Source organism: Bubalus kerabau, chromosome 15 (assembly GCF_029407905.1).
Source record: "Bubalus kerabau isolate K-KA32 ecotype Philippines breed swamp buffalo chromosome 15, PCC_UOA_SB_1v2, whole genome shotgun sequence".
NCBI lineage: Eukaryota > Metazoa > Chordata > Mammalia > Artiodactyla > Bovidae > Bubalus > Bubalus kerabau.
Window position 1 is genome coordinate 79,343,056 of NC_073638.1, and position 24,697 is coordinate 79,367,752.

At 38.2% G+C, this 24,697-nt stretch overlaps 1 protein-coding gene and 1 pseudogene across 1 annotated transcript; both read right to left on the bottom strand.

Annotated features, from left to right (window-relative positions):
- Positions 1 to 940: 940 nt before the first annotated feature.
- LOC129628444 (olfactory receptor 5W2-like) lies at positions 941 to 1,876 on the bottom strand. Its single transcript, XM_055547886.1, has one exon. It carries the CDS (start codon positions 1,868 to 1,870, stop codon positions 941 to 943), a length of 930 nt encoding a protein of 309 aa, XP_055403861.1. The 5' UTR covers positions 1,871 to 1,876.
- Positions 1,877 to 20,546: 18,670 nt separating this feature from the next.
- LOC129627886 (olfactory receptor 5W2-like) lies at positions 20,547 to 21,746 on the bottom strand (annotated as a pseudogene).
- Between the last annotated feature and the right edge of the window lie 2,951 nt (positions 21,747 to 24,697).

A 24,697-nucleotide genomic window follows, 5' to 3' on the forward strand; every position in this document is an offset into this window, starting at 1 on the left:
TAGTTAACACATTCATCAATTTACATACCTATCATTTTGAGTGTGCATACCATGGAAACCCTTAAGAACTACTCTCTCAGCAAATTTCAGTCTTACAATACACAATTGTTAACTAGAGTTACAGTGCACATTAGACCCCCAGAACTTATTCATCAAGTAACAGAAAGTTTGTAAACTTTGATCAACATCCCCCTTTGCTCCCACCTTTCAGCCCGTAGCAACAGCCGATCTACTCTCTATTTCTATGTGCTTGACCAGTTGGATTCTATGTGTTTGTGAGACCGTGCAGTACTTGTCTTCCTCTGTATGAATTATTCCACTTAGCATATGCCCCTCATGGTTCTTCCATGTTGTAGCCAATATGACTTCTTTTAACAGGCATGGACTCATACACTTCAAGATCTGAGTAACTGTCAGATCCTCTGCCTGCTATTTTTTCATCTCCCAAATTGAATCCTTTTCCGAATATCCAAAGATACCTTTTGTTTAGACTGGTTTTAGATATTTTTACTTTTGAATAATAGACCACTATGTGTTATCTCATGATGAATTTCAGGCTTATTATGAATTACTTGACTGTTTAGTTAATACATTATTAAAACCAGCTTATATTTAGTAGTATTTAAGCTACAAGATGTATTGTAGTACATAAAGAACTGAAAAGCTCAAAGACCAATGAACAAAATACACTATATATCTTAGTGTAATTTAAATAGTGCTTGAAAATTAACATATTGAAAAAGTCAGAAAAGTTTTTCCCAGAAACTAATACCATATACAAATTCTGGAAATATAAAGAAGCATGACAGGTGGGGGAAATAGAAATATACTTCAAATAGAAATTATGTTTCTCATGTAACCTCCGATTTAATTTTAATAAGTCAACAATCAGCATATATGCATGGATGTGTATGTGTGTACATACATAAAATATAAAATTTTAAAACCATTTATCCTTCCATTTTTTCAGAGTTTGTTTCACATCCTTGTTCCTTAGGCTATAAATCAGCGGGTTTAACATGGGAATCACAAGGGTGTAAAACAAAGAGGTCATTTTGTCTTCATCTAGCGAGTAGGAAGAACTTGACCTGAAATACATGAAGAGCATTGTTCCCTGGAAAATTGCCACAGAAGTTAGGTGAGAGATGCAGGTAGAGAAAGCTTTGAACCCCCCTTTGGCAGAGTGGATCTTCAAGACTGATAGGATAATATAACAGTAAGAGACAAGAACTCCTGAAATTGTACTCAGTTCAATGAAGCCAAAAGCAGTAAATATCAGTAACTCATTGACCTGTGTATCTGAGCAAGATAGCAATAGAAGAGGAGCAACATCACAAAAAAAGTGATTAATCTCATTTGACCCACAGAAACATAAGCGGAATGCTAATGTCATGTGTACCAACGTCTCTGCTATACTCACCAGGTAAACCCCAGCCATGAGCAGGGAGCACACCCTGCTGGACATGCTGACTGCATAGAGCAAGGGGCTGCTGATGGCCTTGTACCGGTCATAGGCCATCACTGCCAGCAGGAGACACTCGCAATCTATAAAGGTATAGAGCACCAATAATTGCAGGGCACAGCCATAGAAGGGAATTGATTTGTTCTTAGCCAATAGATCCACCAGCATCTTGGGGCCAACTGCTGTGGAAATGCTGAGGTCACAGAAGGAGAGGTGGCTGAGGAAAAAGTACATGGGTGTGTGCAGCTGGGGATCCATCCTAATCAGGGTGATCATTCCGAGATTTGCCAGAAGAGTAATGAGATAAACAAGGAGGAACATGGTAAATAGAATCACTTTGGTCTTGGTGTTATCAGTAATTCCCAAGAAAATGAATTCAGTTAAGGAGGAGCAATTCCCTGTGTCCATTCTTCTTTGTTCTTGTGTAAACTTTTGGAGAAAATGATACTTGCATGTGTGACACTTTTCAACATCTACAAAATGTCAAAAGACAGAATATTTTTCCTGTAACTGTCTTTTTATACTTAGAAAAGTATTCAGTCATGCACCCACTCTTTAAAGAGGCATGGCTCTCTATTCTGCAATAATAAGAAAGTCTCTGAGAAAGACCTTTGAGAAATTGGATGTAAATCTAGATGTCATTCATGAGGTTTTTTTTTTTTTTTTTACTTTCTATAAGCTCTTCTCTGAGTGTTAGTTTCTTCATCCCAGGGAGCAGATTTAGAGAAATTTGACTCTTTACCTCTTGAGAAAAACCTAGAAGAGACACCAGTGTTAGAGAGACCAGGCCATAAGACATAGGACTGAGCATTTATGAGGGCTGAAAATAGTCACCTAGACACAAAGAACGATAACAATTTTTATGCTTCTTAAAAAAGCATGATTGGTTTCAGAGAATTTTATTTAATTCCAGAAACAGTGAGTACATCAATGACTAGTAATAAAAAATAATTGTATTCCTGGGTTTAGTTTATGCTATGATCAGTATTTTCTTGGACACGAATTAAGTATTATTGACCTGATTTTCTAGAAATTTATTCTTGCTTCTCCACAATGCTCATTACCTCTTTGTGGAGTGGCAGTTGTCAAAAGGTGAATCTCTTTTAATGAGTGGAAAAAAGAGCTAAAAGGAAGTGAAAACAAGAATTTATTGTATGATTCACATCATTTTAGATTTTAAATGGCCTGTTAGTTACTAAAGTGGAAAGAAGATGAGGGATAATAATGTTTCTAAAATGCATAGACTTTCCTCTTTGTTATATGTGTGTATGTGTATACGTGTTAATGTTTATAAGAATAGAATGGAAGCGATGAACTTTTTTCCCCCTCTGACCTAAGTAAACATGGCATGTGGTTCACATGGAGATGAATTTGTACATGTTTTTATTTTTACTGCGTTACCTACTCTATTTTAATAAAGCAAAACATACTTTAAATTCATGTATACCATTTTCCAATGATTAAAAAGCAAATATTTCCTGTGAAGAAAAAGCAAAATAAAATAAACAGTTGCATTCTGGATATTAACAAGTTCAGATTCTTGTGATTCTGAGATTGAAATATTTCTAGCCATTGATTTCAGATTTTCGTGAGTAGGCAGGCACAAAATGGTTCATATACAATTTTTTTCCCCTCAAAATGTTACATATTTTCTTCTATATTCTTTAAGTTAGGAACTGGAAACCTACCTGAGATGAGCAGGTCTTGGCTAGCTGAACAATAAGCAGATGGCCTCTTATTTTACCAGGTACATTGGGGCTTAAATCCCTGTGCTACTGCCCCTCTGCTTTGATCTTATGCAAACATTTCATGAATTATACTTCTGCTTCTGTATTTTCCCCTGAGAATTCAGGAGCCACTTAGCACAGGCTGCATTTTCATACTTCACTACTGTCATCAAATTGATCTATGGTAAAAAGAAAACTGCAAAATTTTTTTTGTATGATGTGCTTCACAGTTATGAAATGGTTTTGTCCTTCTTTAGTTAAAGAGTAAACCTACTGAAACTCAAAAAGATCCTCCCTTCATTATTTCCGTTTTGTTAGATTTGTTCATAGTGTTTTAGAGTCTTCTTCACATCTCATTTAAGGATATTACCACACTTGGTTCATGTTTCGGTATTTACTGAAATGTAATGTGTACATTATAAAATTCACCCTTCTAATGTATACAGTTCTTTGTTTTTACCATATTTTTAAGGTTCTTAGGTTATCACCAGTATTTACTTCCACAACATTTTCATTATTACAATAAGAAATCCATATTTATTAGCTGTCACTTTCCCTTCCTTCCTCCCTGAGCCCTGGTAACTACTAATTTACTTTCTGGTTCTTTGTGCTTTCCAATTCTCAGCCTCCTTTTTTTTTTTAAATTTTATTCTATTTTTAAACTTTACATAATTGTATTAGTTTTGCCAAACATCAACATGAATCTGCCACAGGTATACACGTGTTCCCCATCCTGAACCCTCCACCCTCCTCCCTCCCCATACCATCCCTGCACGATACTGGATGCTTAGGACTGGTGCACTGGGACGACTCAGCCTCCTTTTAAACAGAAATATGCAACATGCTTTTTGTTTGTTTGTTTTTGTTGTTGTTATTCTTTTCATCAGGCTTCTTTTCTTCATTGAAACATATTCAAAGTTCCTTATATTGCATATTTATCCTTCTTTGAATTTTGCCATACTTCACCTGTTTTGACAAACAAAATTAGTGGAAATATTATAAGTCACTTCTGGGTCTTGTCTTGAAGAAGACAGTATGTGAAAGCCATGAATTACTATTACAACTAGACATCTGATTAAGCAGTGTGGCACATTCTGAGATTACATGAACTGAAAGGGGAGAATTTGGGTTCATCTTTCTAGACATTCATATCTAATGTCAATTATTAAAGTACTTGCAACCTAGCCAGTCTTTCCACGGAATATTTCATGCAACCTCAGTAAACACGAGAAAGAACAAAATAAGGAGTCAGTGGCCATTCTCTTAAGTTATTTAGTTTTGAAATACAGTTTATGTAGGAAGAGATAACTAGAACAGTGTGCAAAAATAAATCAGAGAAACACGCTTTTGAATATATATAAATGCATGTATATTCAAGGGTTTCCAAGGCGGCTCAGCAGAAAAGATTCTGACTGCCTAACAGGAGATGTGAGTTCCATCCCTGGGTCGGGAAGAACCCCTGGAGTAGAAAATGGCAACCCATTCCAGTATTCTTGCCTGGGAAATTTGGGCAGAGGAGCCTGGCAAGCTATCATCCATGGAGTCACAAAGAGTCAGACATGACTGAGCACACTTGGTCAGTGGTCCTTCTCAAGTTATCTAGTTTTGACATGCAGTTTATGTAGCAAGAGATGAGTGGAAGAGTGTGCAAAAATAAATCAGAGAAGCAAGCTTTTGAATATATATATAAATGCATGTATATTCAAAGATTGAGGGAAAATGTTTGAAAACTATCTATATATCTGACAAAGAACTTGTAGCCAAAGTATATGAACAGTCCTCATAGACATTAAGACAACAAACAATCTAATAAAAATTGAACAAATTTTTCAGGGAATGTTTAACAGGAGGATTCCTACGTGCTGTTTCTCATAAATCCTCTGTTTCTTAGTTTCTGTTGTCAGAAACCAGTGGAGTGGCAAGCCGCTCCCAGGAATGAGGTTGTGATATGAGACAGGCTTGAATCTCCTTCAGTAAACATTCTCTTTACAACAAAACTGCTTAGTCTTGATCCTCTTTCTTGAGATATGGATTGTCTCCTGACCTTGTGACCATTATTAATCCCTTGTTCCCTTGGTAACGGTTGCTGTACATTTGGTTTTCTTTTTTTTTTTTTTTAATTTTATTTTATTTTTAAACTTTACATAATTGTATTAGTTTTGCCAAATATCAAAATGAATCTGCCACAGGTATACATGTGTTCCCCATCCTGAACCCTCCTCCCTCCTCCCTCCTCATTCCATCCCAGTGCACCAGCCCCAAGCATCCAGTATCGTGCATCGAACCTGGACTGGCAACTCATTTCATACATGATATTTTACATGTTTCAATGCCATTCTCCCAAATCTTCCCACCCTCTCCCTCTCTCACAGAGTCCTATTATACAGAGTGAAGTAAGCCAGAAAGAAAAACACCAATACAGTATACATTTGGTTTTCTGATCTTTATCATTCTCAAAGAAATTTCTTGTACAACAGCTTATATATACTCACAGGAAGATCATTAAAGCACCTTTGCTCCATCAGAGCTTGGGTCCCCGTATCTTTCTTTCTTTCTTTCTCTCTCTCTCCCCCTCCCTTTGGCTCTCTCTTTCACTTTCTTATCATCGACTCCAGACCACCAGGTTCCAGTCCCTTAAAGGACCCCAACACAAATTAAGTCTCATCAAGAAGATATACACAAAGAAACTCACTTCAGACCTAGAGACACATACAGACTGAAAATGAGGGGATATAAGAAGATACTTCACATGCAAATGAAAATCAAAGGAAGCTGGAAAAGCAATATTCATATCAGACAAGATAGACTTTAAATTAAAGAATGTTAAAAGAGACAAGGAAAGACACTACACAATGACCAAAGGATCAATCCATGAAGAAGACATAACAATTGTAAATATATATGCACCCAATACAGGAACACTTCAATATATAAGGCAAGTGCTAATATCTATAAAAGGGGAAATTAGCAGTAACACAACAATAGTGGGGAACTTTAACACTCAAATTACACCAACGGATGGATCACCCAGGCAGAAAATTAATAAGTAAACCAAGTCTTAAATGACACAACAGACCAGATAGATTTGATATTTGTAGGACATTCCATCTGAAAGAAGCAGAATAAACATTCATCTCAAGTAAACACAGAATATTTTCCACAATAGATCATATCATGGATCACAAACCAAGACTTGGTAAATTTTTAAAAACTGAAATAATAACAAGCATCTGTTTCCAATGACAATATGAGAAATCCATTACAAGATAAAGCTGCAAAAAACACAAACATATGGAGGCTAAACTATATGTGACTAAACAACCAGTATCACTGAAGAATACAAAGAGGAAATCGAAAAATACTTAGAGACAAATGACAACAAAAACAAGACAATCCAAAACCCAAGGTGCTCAGCAAAAACAGTTCTAAGAAGGAAGCTTATTGCAATACAATCTTACTTCAGGAAACAAGAAAAATCACAAATAAACAACCTTACATTACACTTAAAGCAACTAGAGAAAGAATAAACAAAACCTGAAGTTAATAGAAGGAACCAAAACATAAAGATCAGAGCATAAATAAATGAAAAACATAAAGAAAATAATAACAAAGGTCAGTGAAATTAAAAGCTGGTTCTTTTAGAATATAAAGTTGATAAACCTTCAGTCAGACTCATCAAGAGAAGCAAAGAGAAGACTCAAGTCAATAAAATTACAAATGAAAGATGAGAAGTAACAACTGACATTACAGATATTTTCCATCAGTCATTGGTGATGTGTAAGAGGGATGTGTTATGGAAAGAAGAAGAAAAGTTAGTGATGAGGACTGAAGTAGACAGCCTAGAATGCATCAGAGTCTTTTGATATGCTGTTCCCTATTTTTGTGGAATTTCAAGAATTTTCATGGAACAGAAGAGTAACTCCATGCCATTGCCACAACTTGGATTTGAATTGTGAATTTCCTAAAAAACACTCAATTCTTCTTTAAGTTATCCAATTTCAGATGAAGAAGCCTATTTTAATCAAATGTTGTCTGCTTCAATACTATTTTTGACTTCCATTTAATTGACTTAATTTTTTTTCTTTTTTTTCATATCATATTTATTAGATCCAATAAAATGGACCAATATGTAGGTCACATCAGTCTTTAGATGCTGTAATATCCATCTTTTTTGGGTGTTAGTTCTAAAAGGTCTTGTAGGTCTTCATAGAACCGTTCAACTTCAGCTTCTTCAGCATTACTGGTTGGGGCATAGACTTGGATTACTGTGATATTGAATGATGTGCCTTGGAAACGAACAGAGATCATTCAGTCATTTTTGAGATTGCATCCAAGTACTACATTTTGAACTCTTTTGTTGACCATGATGGCTACTCCATTTCTTCTGAGGGATTCCTACCTGCAGTAGTAGATATAATGGTCTTCTGAGTTAAATTCACCCATTCCAGTCCATTTTAGTTCGCTGATTCCTAGAATGTCGACATTCACTCTTGCCATCTCTTGTTTGACCACTTCCAATTTGCCTTGATTCATGGACCTGACATTCCAGGTTCCTATGCAATATTGCTCTTTACAGCATCGGACCTTGCTTCTATCACCAGTCACATCCACAGCTGGGTATTGTTTTTGCTTTGGCTCCATCCCTTCATTCTTTCTGGAGTTATTTCTCCACTGATCTCCAGTAGCATATTGGGCACCTACTGACCTGGGGAGTTTCTCTTCAGTATCCTATCATTTTGACTTTTCATACTGTTTGTGGGGTTCTCAAGGCAAGAATGCTGAAGTGGTTTGCCAATCACTTCTTCAGTGCACCACATTCTGTCAGACCTCTCCACCATGACCCGCCCATCTTGGGTTGCCCCACGGGCATGGCTTAGTTTCATTGAGTTAGACAAGGCTGTGGTCCTAGTGTAATTAGATTGACTAGTTTTCTGTGAGTATGGTTTGAGTGTGTCTGCCCTCTGATGCCCTCTTGCAACACCTACCGTCTTACTTGGGTTTCTCTTACCTTGGGCATGGAGTATCTTTTCATGACTACTACAGGAAAGCACAGCCGCTGCTCCTTACCTTGGACAAGGGGTATCTCCTCACCACTGCCCTTCCTGACCTTCAACGTGGGATAGCTCCTCTAGGCCCTCCTGCGCCCACACAGCCACGGCTCCTTGGACGTGGGGTTGCTCCTCCCAGCCGCTGCCCTTGGCCTTGGGCCTGGGGGCATGGGGTAGCTCCTCCTGGCCACCACCCCGACCTCGGACTCTGGGTAACTCCTCTTGTCGCTGCCCCTGACCTTGGACGTGGGGTAGCTTTTTATTATAGGGGACTGGAATGCAAAAGTAGGAAGTCAAAAAACACCTGGAGTAACAGGCAAATTTCACCTTGGAATACGGAATGAAGCAGGGCAAAGACTAATAGAGTTTTGCCAAGAAAATGCACTGGTCATAACAAACACCCTCTTCCAACAACACAAGAGAAGACTCTATACATGGACATCACCAGATGGTCAACACCGAAATCAGATTGATTATATTCTTTACAGCCAAAGATGGAGAAGCTCTATACAGTCAGCAAAAACAAGACCAAGAGCTGACTGTGGCTCAGATCATGAACTCCTTATTGCCAAATTCAGGCTTATATTGAAGAAAGTAGGGAAAACCACTAGACCATTCAGGTATGACCTAAATCAAATCCCTTATGATTATACAGTGGAAGTGAGAAATAGATTTAAGGGCCTAGATAGATAGACTGCCTATGGAATGAGGTTTGTGACATTGTACAGGAGACAGGGATCAAGACCATCCCCATGGAAAAGAAATGCAAAAAAGCAAAATGGCTGTCTGGGGAGACCTTACAAATAGCTGTGAAAAGAAGAGAAGCGAAAGGCAAAGGAGAAAAGGAAAGATAGAAGCATCTGAATGCAGAGTTCCAAAGAATAGCAAGAAGAGATAAGAAAGCCTTCTTCAGCGATCAATGCAAAGAAATAGAGGAAAACAACAGAATGGGAAAGACTAGAGATCTCTTCAAGAAAATTAGAGATACCAAGGGAATATTTCATGCAAAGATGAGCTCAATAAAGGACAGAAATGGTATGGACCTAAAAGAAGCAGAAGATATTAAGAAGAGATGGCAAGAATACACAGAAGAACTGTACAAATAAGATCTTCATGACCCAGATAATCACGATGGTGTGATCACTGATCTAGAGCCAAACATCCTAGAATGTGAAGTCAAGTGGGCCTTAGAAAGCATCACTATGAACAAAGCTAGTGGAGATGATGGAATTCCAGTTGAACTATTTCAAATCCTGAAAAATGATGCTGTGAAAGTGCTGCACTAATATGCCAGCAAATTTGGAAAACTCAGCAGTGGCCATAGGACTGGAAAAGGTCAGTTTTCATTCCAATCCCAAAGAAAGGCAATGCCAAAGAGTACTCAAACTACCACACAATTGCACTCATCTCACACGCTAGTAAAGTAATGCTCAAAATTCTCCAAGCCAGGCTTGAGCAATACATGAACTGTGAACTTCCTGATGTTCAAGCTGGTTTTAGAAAAGGCAGAGGAACCAGAGATCAAATTGCCAACACCCACTGGATCATGGAAAAAGCAAGAGAGTTACAGAAAAACATCTATTTCTGCTTTATTGACTATGCCAAAGCCTTTGACTGTGTGGATCTCAGTAAACTGTGGAAAATTCTGAAAGAGATGCGAATATCAGACCAACTGACTTGCCTCTTGAGAAATTTGTATGCAGGTCAGGAAGCAACAATTAGAACTGGGCATGGAACAACATACTGGTTCCAAATAGGAAAAGGAGTACCTCAAGGCTGTATATTGTCACCCTGCTTATTTAACTTATATGAAGAGTACATCATGAGAAACGCTGGACTGGAAGAAGCACAAGCTGGAATCAAGATTGCCGGGAGAAATATCAATAACCTCAGATATGCAGATAACACCACCCTTATGGCAGAAAGTGAAGAGGAACTAAAAAGCCTCTTGATGAAAGGGAAAGAGGAGAGTGAAAAAGTTGGCTTAAAGCTCAACATTCAGAAAACGAAGATCATGGCATCCGATACCATCACTTCATGGGAAATAGATGGGGAAACAGTGGAAACCGTGACAGACTTTATTTTTTGGGGCTCCAAAATCACTGCAGATGGTGACTGCAGCCATGAAATTAAAAGACGCTTACTCCTTGGAAGGAAAGTTATGACCAACTTAGATAGCATATTCAAAAGCAGAGACATTACTTTGCCAACAAAAGTTCATCTAGTCAAGGCTATGGTTTTCCTGTGGTCATGTATGGATGTGAGAGTTGGACAGTGAAGAAGGCTGAGCACCGAAGAATTGATGCTTTTGAACTGTGGTGTTGGAGAAGACTCTTGAGAGTCCCTTGGACTGCACGGAGATCCAACCAGTCCATTCTGAAGGAGATCAGCCCTGGGTGTTCTTTGGAAGGAATGATGCTAAAGCTGAAACTCCAGTACTTTGGCCACCTCATGCAAAGAGCTGACTCATTGGAAAAGACTCTGATGCTGGGAGGGATTGGGGGCAGGAGGAGAAGGGGACGACAGAGGATGAGATGGCTGGATGGCATCACTGACTTGATGGACGTGAGTCTGAGTGAACTCTGGGAGTTGGTGATGGACAGGGAGGCCTGGCGTGCTGCGATTCACGGGGTCATAAAGAGTCGGACACGACTGAGCTACTGAACTGAATATACATCTGACATTTGAATGGAGACAAATTAACTAGATTACATGTTTATTTACTGCACAATACCTGCCAATCCACTGATGCCCTGTTTGCCTTAGACTTTATATAAAATAAAAGTTTTATAAGTTTGTAGCTTATTCCAAAATGAAAAGTTTTCCTAACATGCCATAATGTTTTTCAAATGCCAGTAAATTTTTTATCTCATGATGATTTTGTGGCTCATTTATTACTAAGCTGCTTAGTTTATTAATGTTTACTACTACTATCAGCTTAAATTCATTAGCATAGAATCTATAAGATGTGCTATAAAATATAAAAAACCTGAGTTCTGAAAGATCGCTCAGTAAATTTTTGATTTACTTTATGACAAAACCTTTAAGACATTGCATAATGTTTTAGTGAGACTGAAATAATGTTTGAATGACTAATGAACCAAAAATTTACATAAGTAGAAAAGTCAAAAGGTTTTTCAAAAGCAGTAAGTTCCATATATAAACCCTGCCCACATACTAAGCATGATATCTGAGGAAACTTGCAATATTTCTTAACAGTGAAGCTGTGCTTACTCACTCAGTCATGTCTGACTCTTTGCAACCCCATGGATTGTAGCTCACCAGGCTCTTCTCTCTATAGGGATTTTCCAGGCAAGAATACTGGAGTGGGTTGCCATTTCCTCTTTAATTCTTAACAGTGGAGCTTAATACAAATAATTATTCACTTAGGAACTTGATAAAATTGTTTCTCATGTGTCATGCCATAAAATTTTAATTAAAAAATTACTATATGTGTGTGGTTGTATCCACATATGCATAGTACAAATATTTAAAAATATAGTCTAGCTTTCAATTTTACTAAGGCCTCTTTTACATATTTGTTCCATAGGCTAAATATCAGAGGGCTTAGCAGGGGCATCACAAGAGTGTAAAACAAAGAGGTCATTTTGTCTTCATCTAGAGAGTAGGATGAACTTGGCCTGAAATACATAAAAAGTAGAGTTCCCTGGAAAATTGACACTGCAGTTAAGTGCAAGGTGCGGGTGGTAAAAGCTTTGACTCTCTCTTCAGCAGAGGGGATCTTCAAGACTGAAAGGATGATATAAAAATAAGAGCAAGGACCCCTGAAATAGTACTAAGTTCAATAAAACCCAAAGCAGTGACTATCATTAACTCATTGACCTGTATATCTGAGCAGGACAGGGGGAAAAAAAAAAAATGGAGGTAAATCACAGAAAAAAATGGTCAATCACATTTGACCCACAGAAACATAAATGGTATACTAATGGTGTGTGTATCTGAGAAACTGTTATCCCCACCAGGAAAACCCCAAGCATGAGCAAGGAGCACACCCTGCTGGACATGCTGACTGCATAGAGCAAGGGGCTGCTTGACAGCCTTGTACTGATCTTAGGCCATCACTGCCAGCAGGAGACACTCAGAATTGGCAAAGATACAGAAGACCAAGAATTGCAGAGCACAACCATGGAAAGACATTGACTTGTTCTGGGCAAATAGGGAGAAATATCAATAACCTCAGATATGCAGATAACACCATCCTTATGGCAGAAAGCGAAGAAGAACTAAAGAGCCTCTTGATGAAAGTGAAAGAGGAGAGTAAAAAACTTGGCTTAAAATTCAACATTGAAAAAACTAAGATCATGGCATTCTATCCCAACACTTTATAGCAAATAGATGGGGAAAGAATGGAAATGGTGACAGACTTTATTTTCTTGGGCTCCAAAATCACTGTGGACAGTGACTGCAGTCATGAAATTAAAAGACACTTGCTCCTTGGAAGAAAAGCTATGACCAACCTAGACATCATATTAAAAAGCAGAGACATTACTTTGTCAACAAAGGTCCATCTAGTCAAAGCTATGGTTTTTCCAGTAGTCATGTATGGATATGAGAGTTGGACAAAAAGAAAGCTGAGCACCGAAGAATTGATGCTTTTGAACTGTGGTGTTGGAGAAGATTCTTGAGAGTTCCTTGGACAGCAAGGAGATACAACCAGTCAATCCTAAAGGAAATCAGTCCTGAATATTCATTGAAAGAAATGATGCTGAACAATATGGTATACTAACACATATATATGGAATTTAGAAAGATGGTAACAATAACCCTGTGTACGAGACAGCAGAAGAGACACTGATATATAGATCAGTCTTATGGACTCTGTGGGAGAGGGAGAGGATGGGGAGATTTGGGAAAATTACATTGAAACATGTATAATATCATGTATGAAATGAGTCGCCAGTCCAGGTTCGATGCACGATACTGGATGCTTGGGGCTGGTGCACTGGGATGACCCAGAGGGAGGGTATGGGGAGGGAGGAGGGAGGAGGGTTCAGGATGGGGAGCATGGGTATACCTGTGGCAGATTCATTTCGATGTTTGGCAAAACTAATACAATATTGTAAAGTTTAAAAATAAAATGAAATTAAAAAAAAAAAAAAAAGAAAAGAAATGATGCTGAAGTGAAGCTCCAATACTTTGGCCATCTGATGAGAAGAACTGACTCATTGGAAAAGACTGTGTTGCTGGGATAGATTAAAGGCAGGAGGGGAAGGGGACAATAGAGGATGAGATGGTTGGATGACATTACCAACTCGATGGACATGAGTTTGAGCAAGCTTCGGGAGTTGGTGATGGACAGGGAAGCCTGGTGTGCTGCAGTCCATGGAGTCCCAAAGGGTTAGATGCGTTTGAACAACTGAACCGAACTGAATTTTGAAATAGTGTTTATGTAGCAAAAGATTTGGAGAAGGCAATGGCAATCGACTCCAGTACTCTTGCCTGGAAAATCCCACAGCAGAAGAGCCTGGTAGGCTACGGTCTATGAGGTCGCTAAGAGTCAGACACGACTGAGCGACTTCACTTTCACTTTTCACTTTTATGCATTGGAGAAGGAAATGGCAACCCACTCCAGTGTTCTTGCCTGGATAATCCCAGGGACAGGGGAGCCTGGTGGGCAGCCGTCTATGAGGTCGCATAGAGTCGAACACGACTGAAGTGACTTAGCAGCAGCAGCAGCAACAAAAGATTGGCCTTCCCTGGTGACACAGATGGTAAAGAATTCTCCTGCAGTAAGGGAGAGCTGGGTTTGATCTCTGGGTCTGGAAGATCCTCTGTAGAAGGGAATGGCTACCCATTTCAGTATACTGGCCTGGGAAATCCCATGGATAGAGGAGCTTGGGGGGCTACAGTTATGGGTCACAAAGATTCAGACATGACTGAGCAACTTTCACTCACTCACAGAAAAAAATAATCAGAGAGAAATATTTCCATAAAATAGAAAGTATTTCAAAACCATTTATCCATATATAAGACAAAGAACTTGTATCCACAATATACTAAAAGCTTTCTTCATTGGGGCATGGAAACTTAAACAAAAAATGACCCCCACAAAAAAATAAAAATTAACAGAAACTGTCAAAAAAAAAAGAAGATACATAAGTAACAAGTTAATGCATGAGAGTTTACTCAGCACCATTAGTTATTAAGGTAATGAGGATAAAGCCACAACACAATAACATAGCACAAGTGTCAAATGGACTGAAATTAATATACTGAGCATAACAAATTCCCTAATTGATTGGAAATCTCATTTGGGAACTAACAGGGACTGGTTTTCTTATCAGTTTGGGTGTTTTTCTTTGTTCATTTGTTTGTTTTTCTACTTTTATTTTCTACAAATCAGGGAAATCATTTAGCTTAAATCCATGTAATTATTTCATATTTAATTTTGGAAATGAGATTCTTAATGGTAACTTTTGACGCCTTTTTATATGTCATTGTTTTTCTCCATTCTGAGGATCTCAATACTGAAATACCAATTGTACTCCTGTGGAGTTATTGGTGAGGCAAAGTTCAAACCAAAACTAATTGCTAATGTTTTCCCAGTAAAATCAAGAAATTGATGCATTTATGTTTCAGAAGAATTTTACTATCATTCTACTTCTCTGTTTCACATTAGATATATGTAGAATTGTTCTTGGTCACCTAATTTTTGTGGTTAGTCGCTCAGTTGTGTCCGACTCTTTGCTACCCTGTGGACTCTATTTGCCAGCCTCATCTGTCCATGGGATTCTCCAGGCAAGAATATTCTAGCGGGTTGCCATTCCCTCCTCCAGGGGATCTTCCTGACTCAGGGATCAAACCAGGGTCTCCTGTATTACAGGAAAATTCTTTACTGTCTGAGTTACCAAGGAAGCTCTAATTATACTCTAATCCAAATTAATTTTCCCTCAGGAATCCCTGTCTTCTGGGGTGCAAATATTTGTTGCAACAACTATTTTGTTCAGCCAGAACCCAGCTTTAGCTTTTTAACAGGGCTGCCCCTCAAACACTTGTAGATTAACATCCTTTCAGTATTCCCCCACCTAACAATTTAACTGAGTGTGAGTAACTACATTGTTATTACAAGCTGGGTAACCTGGGCAGGTGGGGGGGAAAGTCTTCCAAGGCATTTGTGTTTCATTAAAAATGGAGATCCTAAATAACTCTAAAACATCTCTTAAAGAGAAAGTGTATTCCTCAGATATAAGCAAGTGAGAGAAAGGATCTATATTTAGAGTTTTCCTGGTGCTTTGCAGACACTAAAACAATTTTAGGCAGACACATACTACTCAGACGATCTTCTTTAAAATACGGTTGTCTGTTCTTCCAGCCAGAACATGGAATATGACATGGATTTCATTGCGTGGTATGGTACTGAAGTATTTTATAGCTCCCAGGTGCTGTGAAAATGAGGGGAGAGCCAGTGGGTGGATAAAGACAGTGTTGTTCTACAAGCAAGGTGGCACTTTTAGTAACATAAAGATTAATAATGTACTGAGATACTCTATAAAGGATGAACTACATCCATTACATAAACATAATAAACCCTTTACAAGAAACTTTTAGAATTAAAAATAAAAATTAATAGTTTCCTACAATCTCATAGTGAAGCTACGGTGTTTATGGAATGCCATTTTAGATTATAATATACACAGAAAATTTTCATCTGAATCAGTACTATTTATGGAATTCCATTTAATGGGCTTAAATTCCCTTCTCTCTATATCATTCCCACTAGATCCAATAAAATGAGCCAATATTTGCAATGCAGTCTTTAATTGCTGAAATAAATATATATCATAAGCATGAAAGATGATTAACTTCACCTAATGGCAATCCATCGACTCCCTATTTGCTTGACTTTATTTATTTATTTATTTTTTGGGGGTATGTTTCATTTTATTTCTTTTTTTAATTTAATTTTATTTTTTAACTTTACAATATTGTATTGGTTTTGCCATATATCAACATGAATCCTCCACAGGTAAACACGTGTTCCCCATCCTGAACTTTAATATATTCCAGTCAATGTTTTCTGCCATGTTTCTCCCCATAAGCAACAATTCAAAAGACATTTGGCTGAACTGATAAAATATACCAGGAGTAGAAATTTTCAACCTTTTATATTATGCAATTATTGTAAGGTGTTTCCACCGTGAGAACTCATTTTAACATGCTATCAGTTCAGTTCAGTTCAGTCGCTCAGCCGTGTCCGACTCTTCGCGACCCCATGAATCGCAGCACGCCAGGCCTCCCTGTTCATCACCAACTCCTGGAGTTCACTCAGACTCACGTCCATCGAGTCAGTGATGCCATCCAGCCATCTCATCCTCTGTCATCCCCTTTTCCTCCTGCCCCCAATTCCTCCAAGCATCAGAGTCTTTTCCAATGAGTCAACTCTTCGCATGAGGTGGCCAAAGTACTGGAGTTTCAGCTTTAGCATAATTCCTTCTAAAGAAATCCCAGGGCTGATTTCTTTCATAATGGACTGGTTGGATCCCTTTGCAGTCCAAGGGACTCTCAAAAGTCTTATCCAACACCACAGTTCAAAAGCATCAGTTCTTTGGCGCTCAGCTTTCTTCACAGTCCAAGTCTCACATCCATACCACTGGAAAAGCCATAGCCTTGACTAGATGGACCTTTATTGGCAAAGTAATGTCTCTGCTCTTCAATATGCTACCTAGGTTGGTCCTAACTTTCCTTCCAAGGAGTAAGTGTCTTTTAATTTCATGGCTTCAGTCACCATCTGCAGTGGTTTTGGAGCCCCCAAAAATAAAGTCTGACACTGTGTTTCACAAATACCACTCTGAATAACAGGAATTTTGTAGGCATTATATTTCCATTCTGAAATATTTTCACACAAGGGCATTTTACAATGACATCTAGAAAATTTAAGACTATCAGAGGTCTTTTAACCTTACACTTTTAATGGATAAATAAGAGTGTTCTTCAATACTTTATGGTATTTCAAATACAAGTTTGTATCCTCACTTTCTATACTTTAGCCTTCAGGAAAACAGATTCAATGTATTTGAAGCATCAAATATCAAGAACTTATAATTTATTACATCTAGTGCAATTAATAAATATGTATGCCTTTATAAAAGTCTGTTAACTTTTGTCCACAACCATTTCTGCATCTTCCCAAAACTGTTGTTATATGCATACAAAGGTTATACTCTATTGTGATATATAGGGCTTCCCTGGGGGCTCAGCTGGTAAAGAATCCACCTGCATATTGTGATAAATTTTATATATATATATATATATATATATATATATATATATATTTAAGGCACTTAGCAAACTCTCAGTTAATTTTGTGTTTATGAGACATAAGCAATAGCCAAAAAAGGTTGTCTAGTATATTTTTTAAATTTTTATTTTTTATTATTATTATTATTTTACTTTACAATATTGTATTGGTTTTGCTTATATTTGCTTATTTGATGCTTCAGGCAACTGTCAGTGCTTTGGTTAACAAGGATGGAATGCTTTGTTCTTCAACAAAGAATGAGCACAAACAGTGTGATATAAAACAATGCTTTAGGTAAGTGGGTGTTTGTGAACCACAAAGAGACAAAAAAGGGGCACTTAGGGCTGAGAATGAGAGAGAAGGAAGGAAAATCATCTTGGAAGAAGTGCAGAAGAATGGATAGTTGATAACAAAACCATGACATTATATTTTAACAAATCTCTTTCTATACTTTCCATAGGGCTTTATAATCTAATCTTTAGACTTCTTTCCTTCTCATTTTTTAATATAGCTACTTCAAATGTAATTGATATATATTTATAAATATATATATATATAGTTATAAGGTATAAAATGTGATGAAGTGATATATGTATACTTTGTGAAATTATTGTCACAATAAGGATAATTAATACATGAATAATCAAATCTGTATTCAGGTCAGGAAGCACCACTTAGAACTGGACATGAAACAACAGACTGGTTCCAAATAGGAAAAGGAGTACCTCAAGGCTGTATATTGTCACCCTGCTTATTTAACTTAAATGCAGAATACATCATGAGAAACGCTGGATTGGAAAAAACACAAGCTGGAATCAAGATTGCCAGGAGAAATATCAATTACCTCAGATATGCAGATGACACCACCCTTATGGCAGAAAGTGAAGAGGAACTAAAAAGCCTCTTGATGAAAGTGAAAGAAGAGAGTGAAAAAGTTGGCTTAAAGCTCAACATTCAGAAAACGTAGATCATGGCATCCGGTCCCATCACTTCATGGGAAATAGATGGGGAAACAGTGGAAACAGTGACAGACTTTATTTTTTGGGGCTCCAAAATCACTGCAGATGGTGACTGCAGCCATGAAATTAAAAGACATTTACTCCTTGGAAGGAAAGTTATGACCAACTTAGATAGCATATTCAAAAGCAGAGACATTACCTTGCCAACAAAGGTTCATCTAGTCAAGGCTATGGTTTTCCTGTGGTCATGTATGGATGTGAGAGTTGGACTGTGAAGAAGGCTGAGCACCGAAGAATTGATGTTTTTGAACTGTGATGTTGGAGAAGATTCTCAAGAGTCCCCTGGACTGCAAGGAGAACCAACCAGTCCATTCTGAAGTAGATCAGCCCTGGGTGTTCTTTGGAAGGACTGATGCTAAAGCTGAAACTCCTGTACTTTGGCCACCTCATGTAAAGAGTTGACTCATTGGAAAAGACTCTGACGCTGGGAGGAATTGGGGGCAGGAGGAGAAGGGGACGACAGAGGATGAGATGGCTGAATGGCATCACTGACTCGATGGACGTGAGTCTGAGTGAACTCTGGGAGTTGGTGATGGACAGGGAGGCCTGGCGTGCTGCGATTCATGGGGTTGCAAAGAGTGGGACATGACTGAGCGACTGATCTGATCTGATCTGATGGTGAGGACAGTTAAAATCTACTCTTTTAGCAAATTTCAAGTTTATAATACAGTGTTGTTAACTGGAGTCATTATGTAAATTAAATCCCTTAAACTTGTTCAATAAATAATAGAAAATTTTTGCACTTTGACCAACATCATTCTTTTCTCCTGTCTTTCAGCCCCTAGCAACAACCAGTCTACTCTCTACTTCTATGAAATTTATTTATTTACTTAGGCTGCACCACAAGGCTTGCAAGGATCTTAGTTCCCTCACCAGGAGTCAAACCCAGGCCTGGTCATTGAAAGCACCAAGTCCTGTTCACTGGACTTCCAGGGAATTCCTGAGATTTACATTTTAGATTCTATCTATATGTGAGATCATGCAGTACTTATCTTCCTCTGTATGGATTATTTTACTTAGTATGTTGCCTTCACGGTTCTTCCATGTTATAGCACATATGACTTCTTCCAACAAACATAGACTTGTATATTTCACAACCTGAATAACTGTCAAATCCTCTATCTACTATCCTTTCATCTCTCAAATTGAGTCTTATTTAGATCTGACTGAATATCTATTCAAAGATGATGTTATTTTGGACTAGATTTAGATATTTTTGCTTTGAAATTATAGCCCTGTATGTATTATTTCATGATGAATTTGAGGTTATAATGAGTTACTTGACCATTTAGTTAATATGTTATTTGTTTTAGCTTATATTTAGTAGTATTTAAACTGCAAGATCAGAGAAGGCAATGGCAACCCACTCCAGTACTCTTGCCTGGAAAATCCCATGGATGTTGGAGCCTGGTGGGCTGCAGTCCATGGAGTTGCTACGAGTTGGGCACGACTGAGCAACTTCGCTTTCACTTTTCACTTTCCTGCACTGGGGAAGGAAATAGCAACCCACTCCAGTGTTCTTGCCTGGAGAATCCCAGGGATGGGGGAGCCTGGTAGGCTGCAGTCCATGGGGTCTCACAGAGTCGGACACTACTGAAGCGACTTAGCAGCAGCAGCAGCAAACTGCAAGATGTGCTATAATAAACCAGTAGAATATTGTAAAGTACTTAGCCTCCAATTAAAATAAATAAATTTATATTAAAAAAAATCTACATGCTCAAAGATCACTGAATAAATGCACAATAAGTCTTATAATAATTGAAACAATGTTTGAACAACAACTAAACAAAAATTAGCATAATGTAAACATCAGAAATGTTTTTCATTTAAACTAAATGCCATGTACAAATTCTGGAAAGATAATTAAGCATGACATGTGAAAGGAACAGTAATAGATTTAAGATTGAGATTTAGTGTAATACTACTTTAGGAAAGTGAAAAATTATGTTTGTCATGTATTCTACCATATAATTTTAATAAATCATCTGTCACTATAGGCATGTTTATTCACATACACCTAACATAAAATATTTAAAGCCATTTATTTTTCAATTTTTCTAGGGCCACTTTCACAGCCTTGTTTTGTAGACTGTAAATCAGAGGGTTTAACATGGGAGTCACAAGGGTGTAAAACAGTGAGGTCATTTTGTCTTGATCTAGAGAGTCGGAGAAGGCAATGGCACCCCACTCCAGTACTCTTGCCTGGAAAATCCCATGGATGGAGGAGCCTGGTAGGCTGCAGTCCATGGGGTCGCTAAGAGTCGGACACGACTGAGCGACTTCACTTTCACTTTTCACTTTCATGCATTGGAGAAGGAAATGGCACCCCACTCCAGTATTCTTGCCTGGAGAATCCCAGGGACTGGGGAGCCTGGTGGGCTGTCATCTATGGGGTCGCACAGAGTCGGACTCGACTGAAGCGACTTAGCAGCAGCAGAGAGTAGGAAGAACTTGGTCGGAAATTCATGAAGAGCAGAGTTCCCTGGAAAATTGCCACAGCAGTTAGGTGGGAGGTGCAGGTAGAGAAAGTTTGAATCTCCCGTCAGTGAAGTGGATCTTCAAGACTGATAAGATAATATAACAATAGGAGACAAGGACTCCTGAAATGGTACTCAGTTCAATGAAGCCAAAAATCTTGAATATCCTAACTCATTGACCTATGTGTCTGAGCAAGTATCAACAGGAGAGGAGGAACATCACAAGAAAGTGGTTAATCTTATTTGACTCACAGAAGCATAAGCGGAATGCTAATGTCACATGTATCAGAGCATCTGCCATCCCCACCAGGTAGACCCCAGGCACGAGCAGGGAGCACACCCTGGACATGCTGACTGCATAGAGCAAGGGGCTGCTGAAGGCCTTGTACCAGTCATAGGCCATCACTGCCAGCAGGAGACACTCAGAATTGGCAAAGATACAGAAGACCAAGAATTGCAGAGTGCAGCCACAGTAGGGGATTAATTTGCTCTTGGCAAATAGGTCCAAGAGCATCTTGGGATCAACTGCAGTGGAATAGCAGAGAACACAGAAGGAGAGGTGACCGAGGAAAAAGTGCACGGGTGTGTTCAGCTGGGGATCCATCTTAATCAGGAATATCATCTCAAGATTTGCCAACTGGCCAGTGAGATAAACAATTAGAACCATGGTAAATATGGTCACTTTGTCCTCAGTGTTATCAGTAATTCCCAGGAAAATGAATTCAGTCATAGAGGAGCAATTCCCTTCATCCATTCATTTGTTCTAGTCTAAACTTTTAGAAAATGATCAGGAAAAGGACATATGGATGTGTAACACTTCTGCACATCTGCAGTATATCATAAGATAGAACACAATTCTATAGGCAGTTGTCTTCATATTCAGAAAATTATCCATTCATGCACCCACTCTTTAAAGAGGCATAGCTATTATTATTCAATAACAACAAATACCTGGGATAGAAGTTGAGAAACTGAACCAAATCTCAATGTCATGTTTGAGGCATGTTACTTTCTATAAGCTTGTCTCTGAGCCTTCCTTTCTTTACTTCAGAGAATGCATTTGATAAATTTACCTGTCTTTTCCTCTTCAAAATAATGGGGATGAGACTCTAATGTTAGAGATACCAGGCTATAAGAGTCAGGATTAAGCATTTTCTATGGATATTCATGTGGATACAAAACAAGATAACAGATTTAATATTTCTCAAAACCATCATTGTCTTAAGAGTGTCTGTATCAGTTCTAGAAATGATAAGCACATCATGGATTGATCAAAATAAAATAATTATGTTTCTGGTTTTGGTTTATGTTATGTTCAGTATTTGGTGAGACATTAGTGAAAGTGAAGTCGCTCAGTCGTGTTCGACTCTTAGCGACCCCATGGACTACAGCCCACCAGGCCCTCTGTCCACGGGATTTTCCAGGCAAGAGTACTGGCGTGGGGTGCCATTGCCTTCTCCATTAACAGTGGCTAGGCATATTATATTTACTTGGAGCTGGTATACTTGGTGACAGCCTTAGTGCCCTCGGGCACGGTGTGCTTGGGCAGCTCCCCAGGTAGCAGCAAGCGCACGGCGGTCTGGATCTCCCTGGATGTGATAGTCAAGCGCTTGTTGTAATGTGCCAGGCATGATGCCTCACCAGCAACGCACTCGAAAATGTCGTTGACGAAGGATTTCATGATTCCCATGGCCTTGGACGAGATGCCGGTGTCCGGATGGACTTGCTTCAGCACCTTGTACACGTACACGGAGTAGCTCTCCTTGAGGCTGCACTTGCGCTTCTTACTGTCCTTCTTCTGGGCCTTAGTCACAGCTTTTTTAGAGCCCTTTTTAGGGGCAGGAGCAGACTTAGCTGGTTCAGGCATGTCTATAATGACAACACCCGACAATACAGACATTAAGTAAGTATTAATGAGCAGTTCTCTAGATGTGTATTTTTGTTTTGTCATAATATTAATTACCTATTTGTGGGAATTGTCTGGTGCCAAAGAAAGAATCTCTTTACTCATTGAAGGAAACACTTCTACAAACTTATGTAACACATATATTTTTATCTCTTGAGCTACGCTGTAGCTCAGCTGGTAAAGAATAAACCTGCAATACAGGAGACCCCAGTTCAATTCCTGTGCCAGGAAGATTCCCTGGAGAATGGGTAGGCTACCCACTCCAAGATTCTTGTGCTTCCCTGGTGGCTCAGATGGTAAAGAATCTGCCTGCAATGTGGGAGACCTGGGTTTGATCCCTGGGTTGGGAATAAGCTCTTGGAGAAGGAAATAGCTACCCACTCCAGTATTCTAGCCTGGAGAATTCCATGGACTGTATAGTTCATGGGGCCACAAAGAGTCAGACATGACTGAGTGACTTTCACTTTCAATTGTTTCTGAAATATATAGACTCATCTCCATTGTGTTTGCATGCATTTATATGTGTGTCACATGTTTGCATGTGTGTGTGTCTTGGATAATATGTGAAAATTGGAATGTGAGTGATGTGTATATTTTTTAGACCTGAAGAATATGACATATTGTTCACATGAAGTTCAGTTTTTCACAGGTTGTTATTTGTAAGATGGAACCTCAACTACTTCTGAAATAAAGCAACAAGAACCTTCAAACTAATGTTTATACTTGGTTGTTGTTGTTATTTAGTCACTAAGTCATGTTTGGGACTTTAGTGACCCCCTGGACTGTAGCCTACCAGGCTCCTCTGTCCATGGGATGCTGTATGGTTCAATATCATCTGACCATGGTCAACATGAAGAGTAACAGAATACAGCCCAGTTATTTAACCTGTGCCATTTTGAGATAGTGTTTATATAGCAAAGGAAAGCTGAAGTAGTATGAATAGAATATAAGCAGGGGGGAAATGTTTTGTTGATTATTAATTATTCCTGTTACATAATTTTATGAAGTGATGTGTATATGTTTTGTATTATTATGTAATGCTATGTATTATTATGTAATATAGATAGATGTTAGATTTATAGATGAAGTGAAGAAAATATTTACAAAATATTTTTGCAACAAAGAATTTGTAGCTAGACTATACAAAAATGTTTATAAATAATAAAAACACAACCCAATTAAAAATAGGGACATGATTTGAACAGATACCTCACCAATAGATATATAAATGGCAATTAAATAATGATATAATAAATAATGATGATGAAAATAATAATAAACAGCAAAAACATAAGTTTCAGAAATATATTTTGCAATTATATGTGTCCTTTTATGTCCAGACTTCAAGTGAATGTTCTCTGTGGTGCTTCCCAATGTCACGTCAGTTGACCGGCCATTGAAGACACAGGTTATACACTCAGTAGCTCATTGTGTTTCTGAGATATCAGAGAAGTATGTTCCATATTTTCAGTAATACTTACACACATAAACATAAAAGATATGGAGGAAAACAAATACTTGGCTTGTAATTAACCTTTAGTGTGCAAAATGCCACTTAGAAAAAGTTTTCAAATTAATTTGAATTAGATTGGGTAGAGAAGGTTCTTGACTTGTTATTGGACAACACTTGAGAAAAGGTATTTGATTTTGTATTATTGCTTTCCTAGCATCCCTGCCTCACACCATCTTGTTGCACTATATGTATTTTAATCGATTAAAGAAATATGTGTATTTAAGATCTATCAAGTGGTTAAAATGATTCAAGCATGATTCTCAGCATTTAGTCCAACATGCAACAG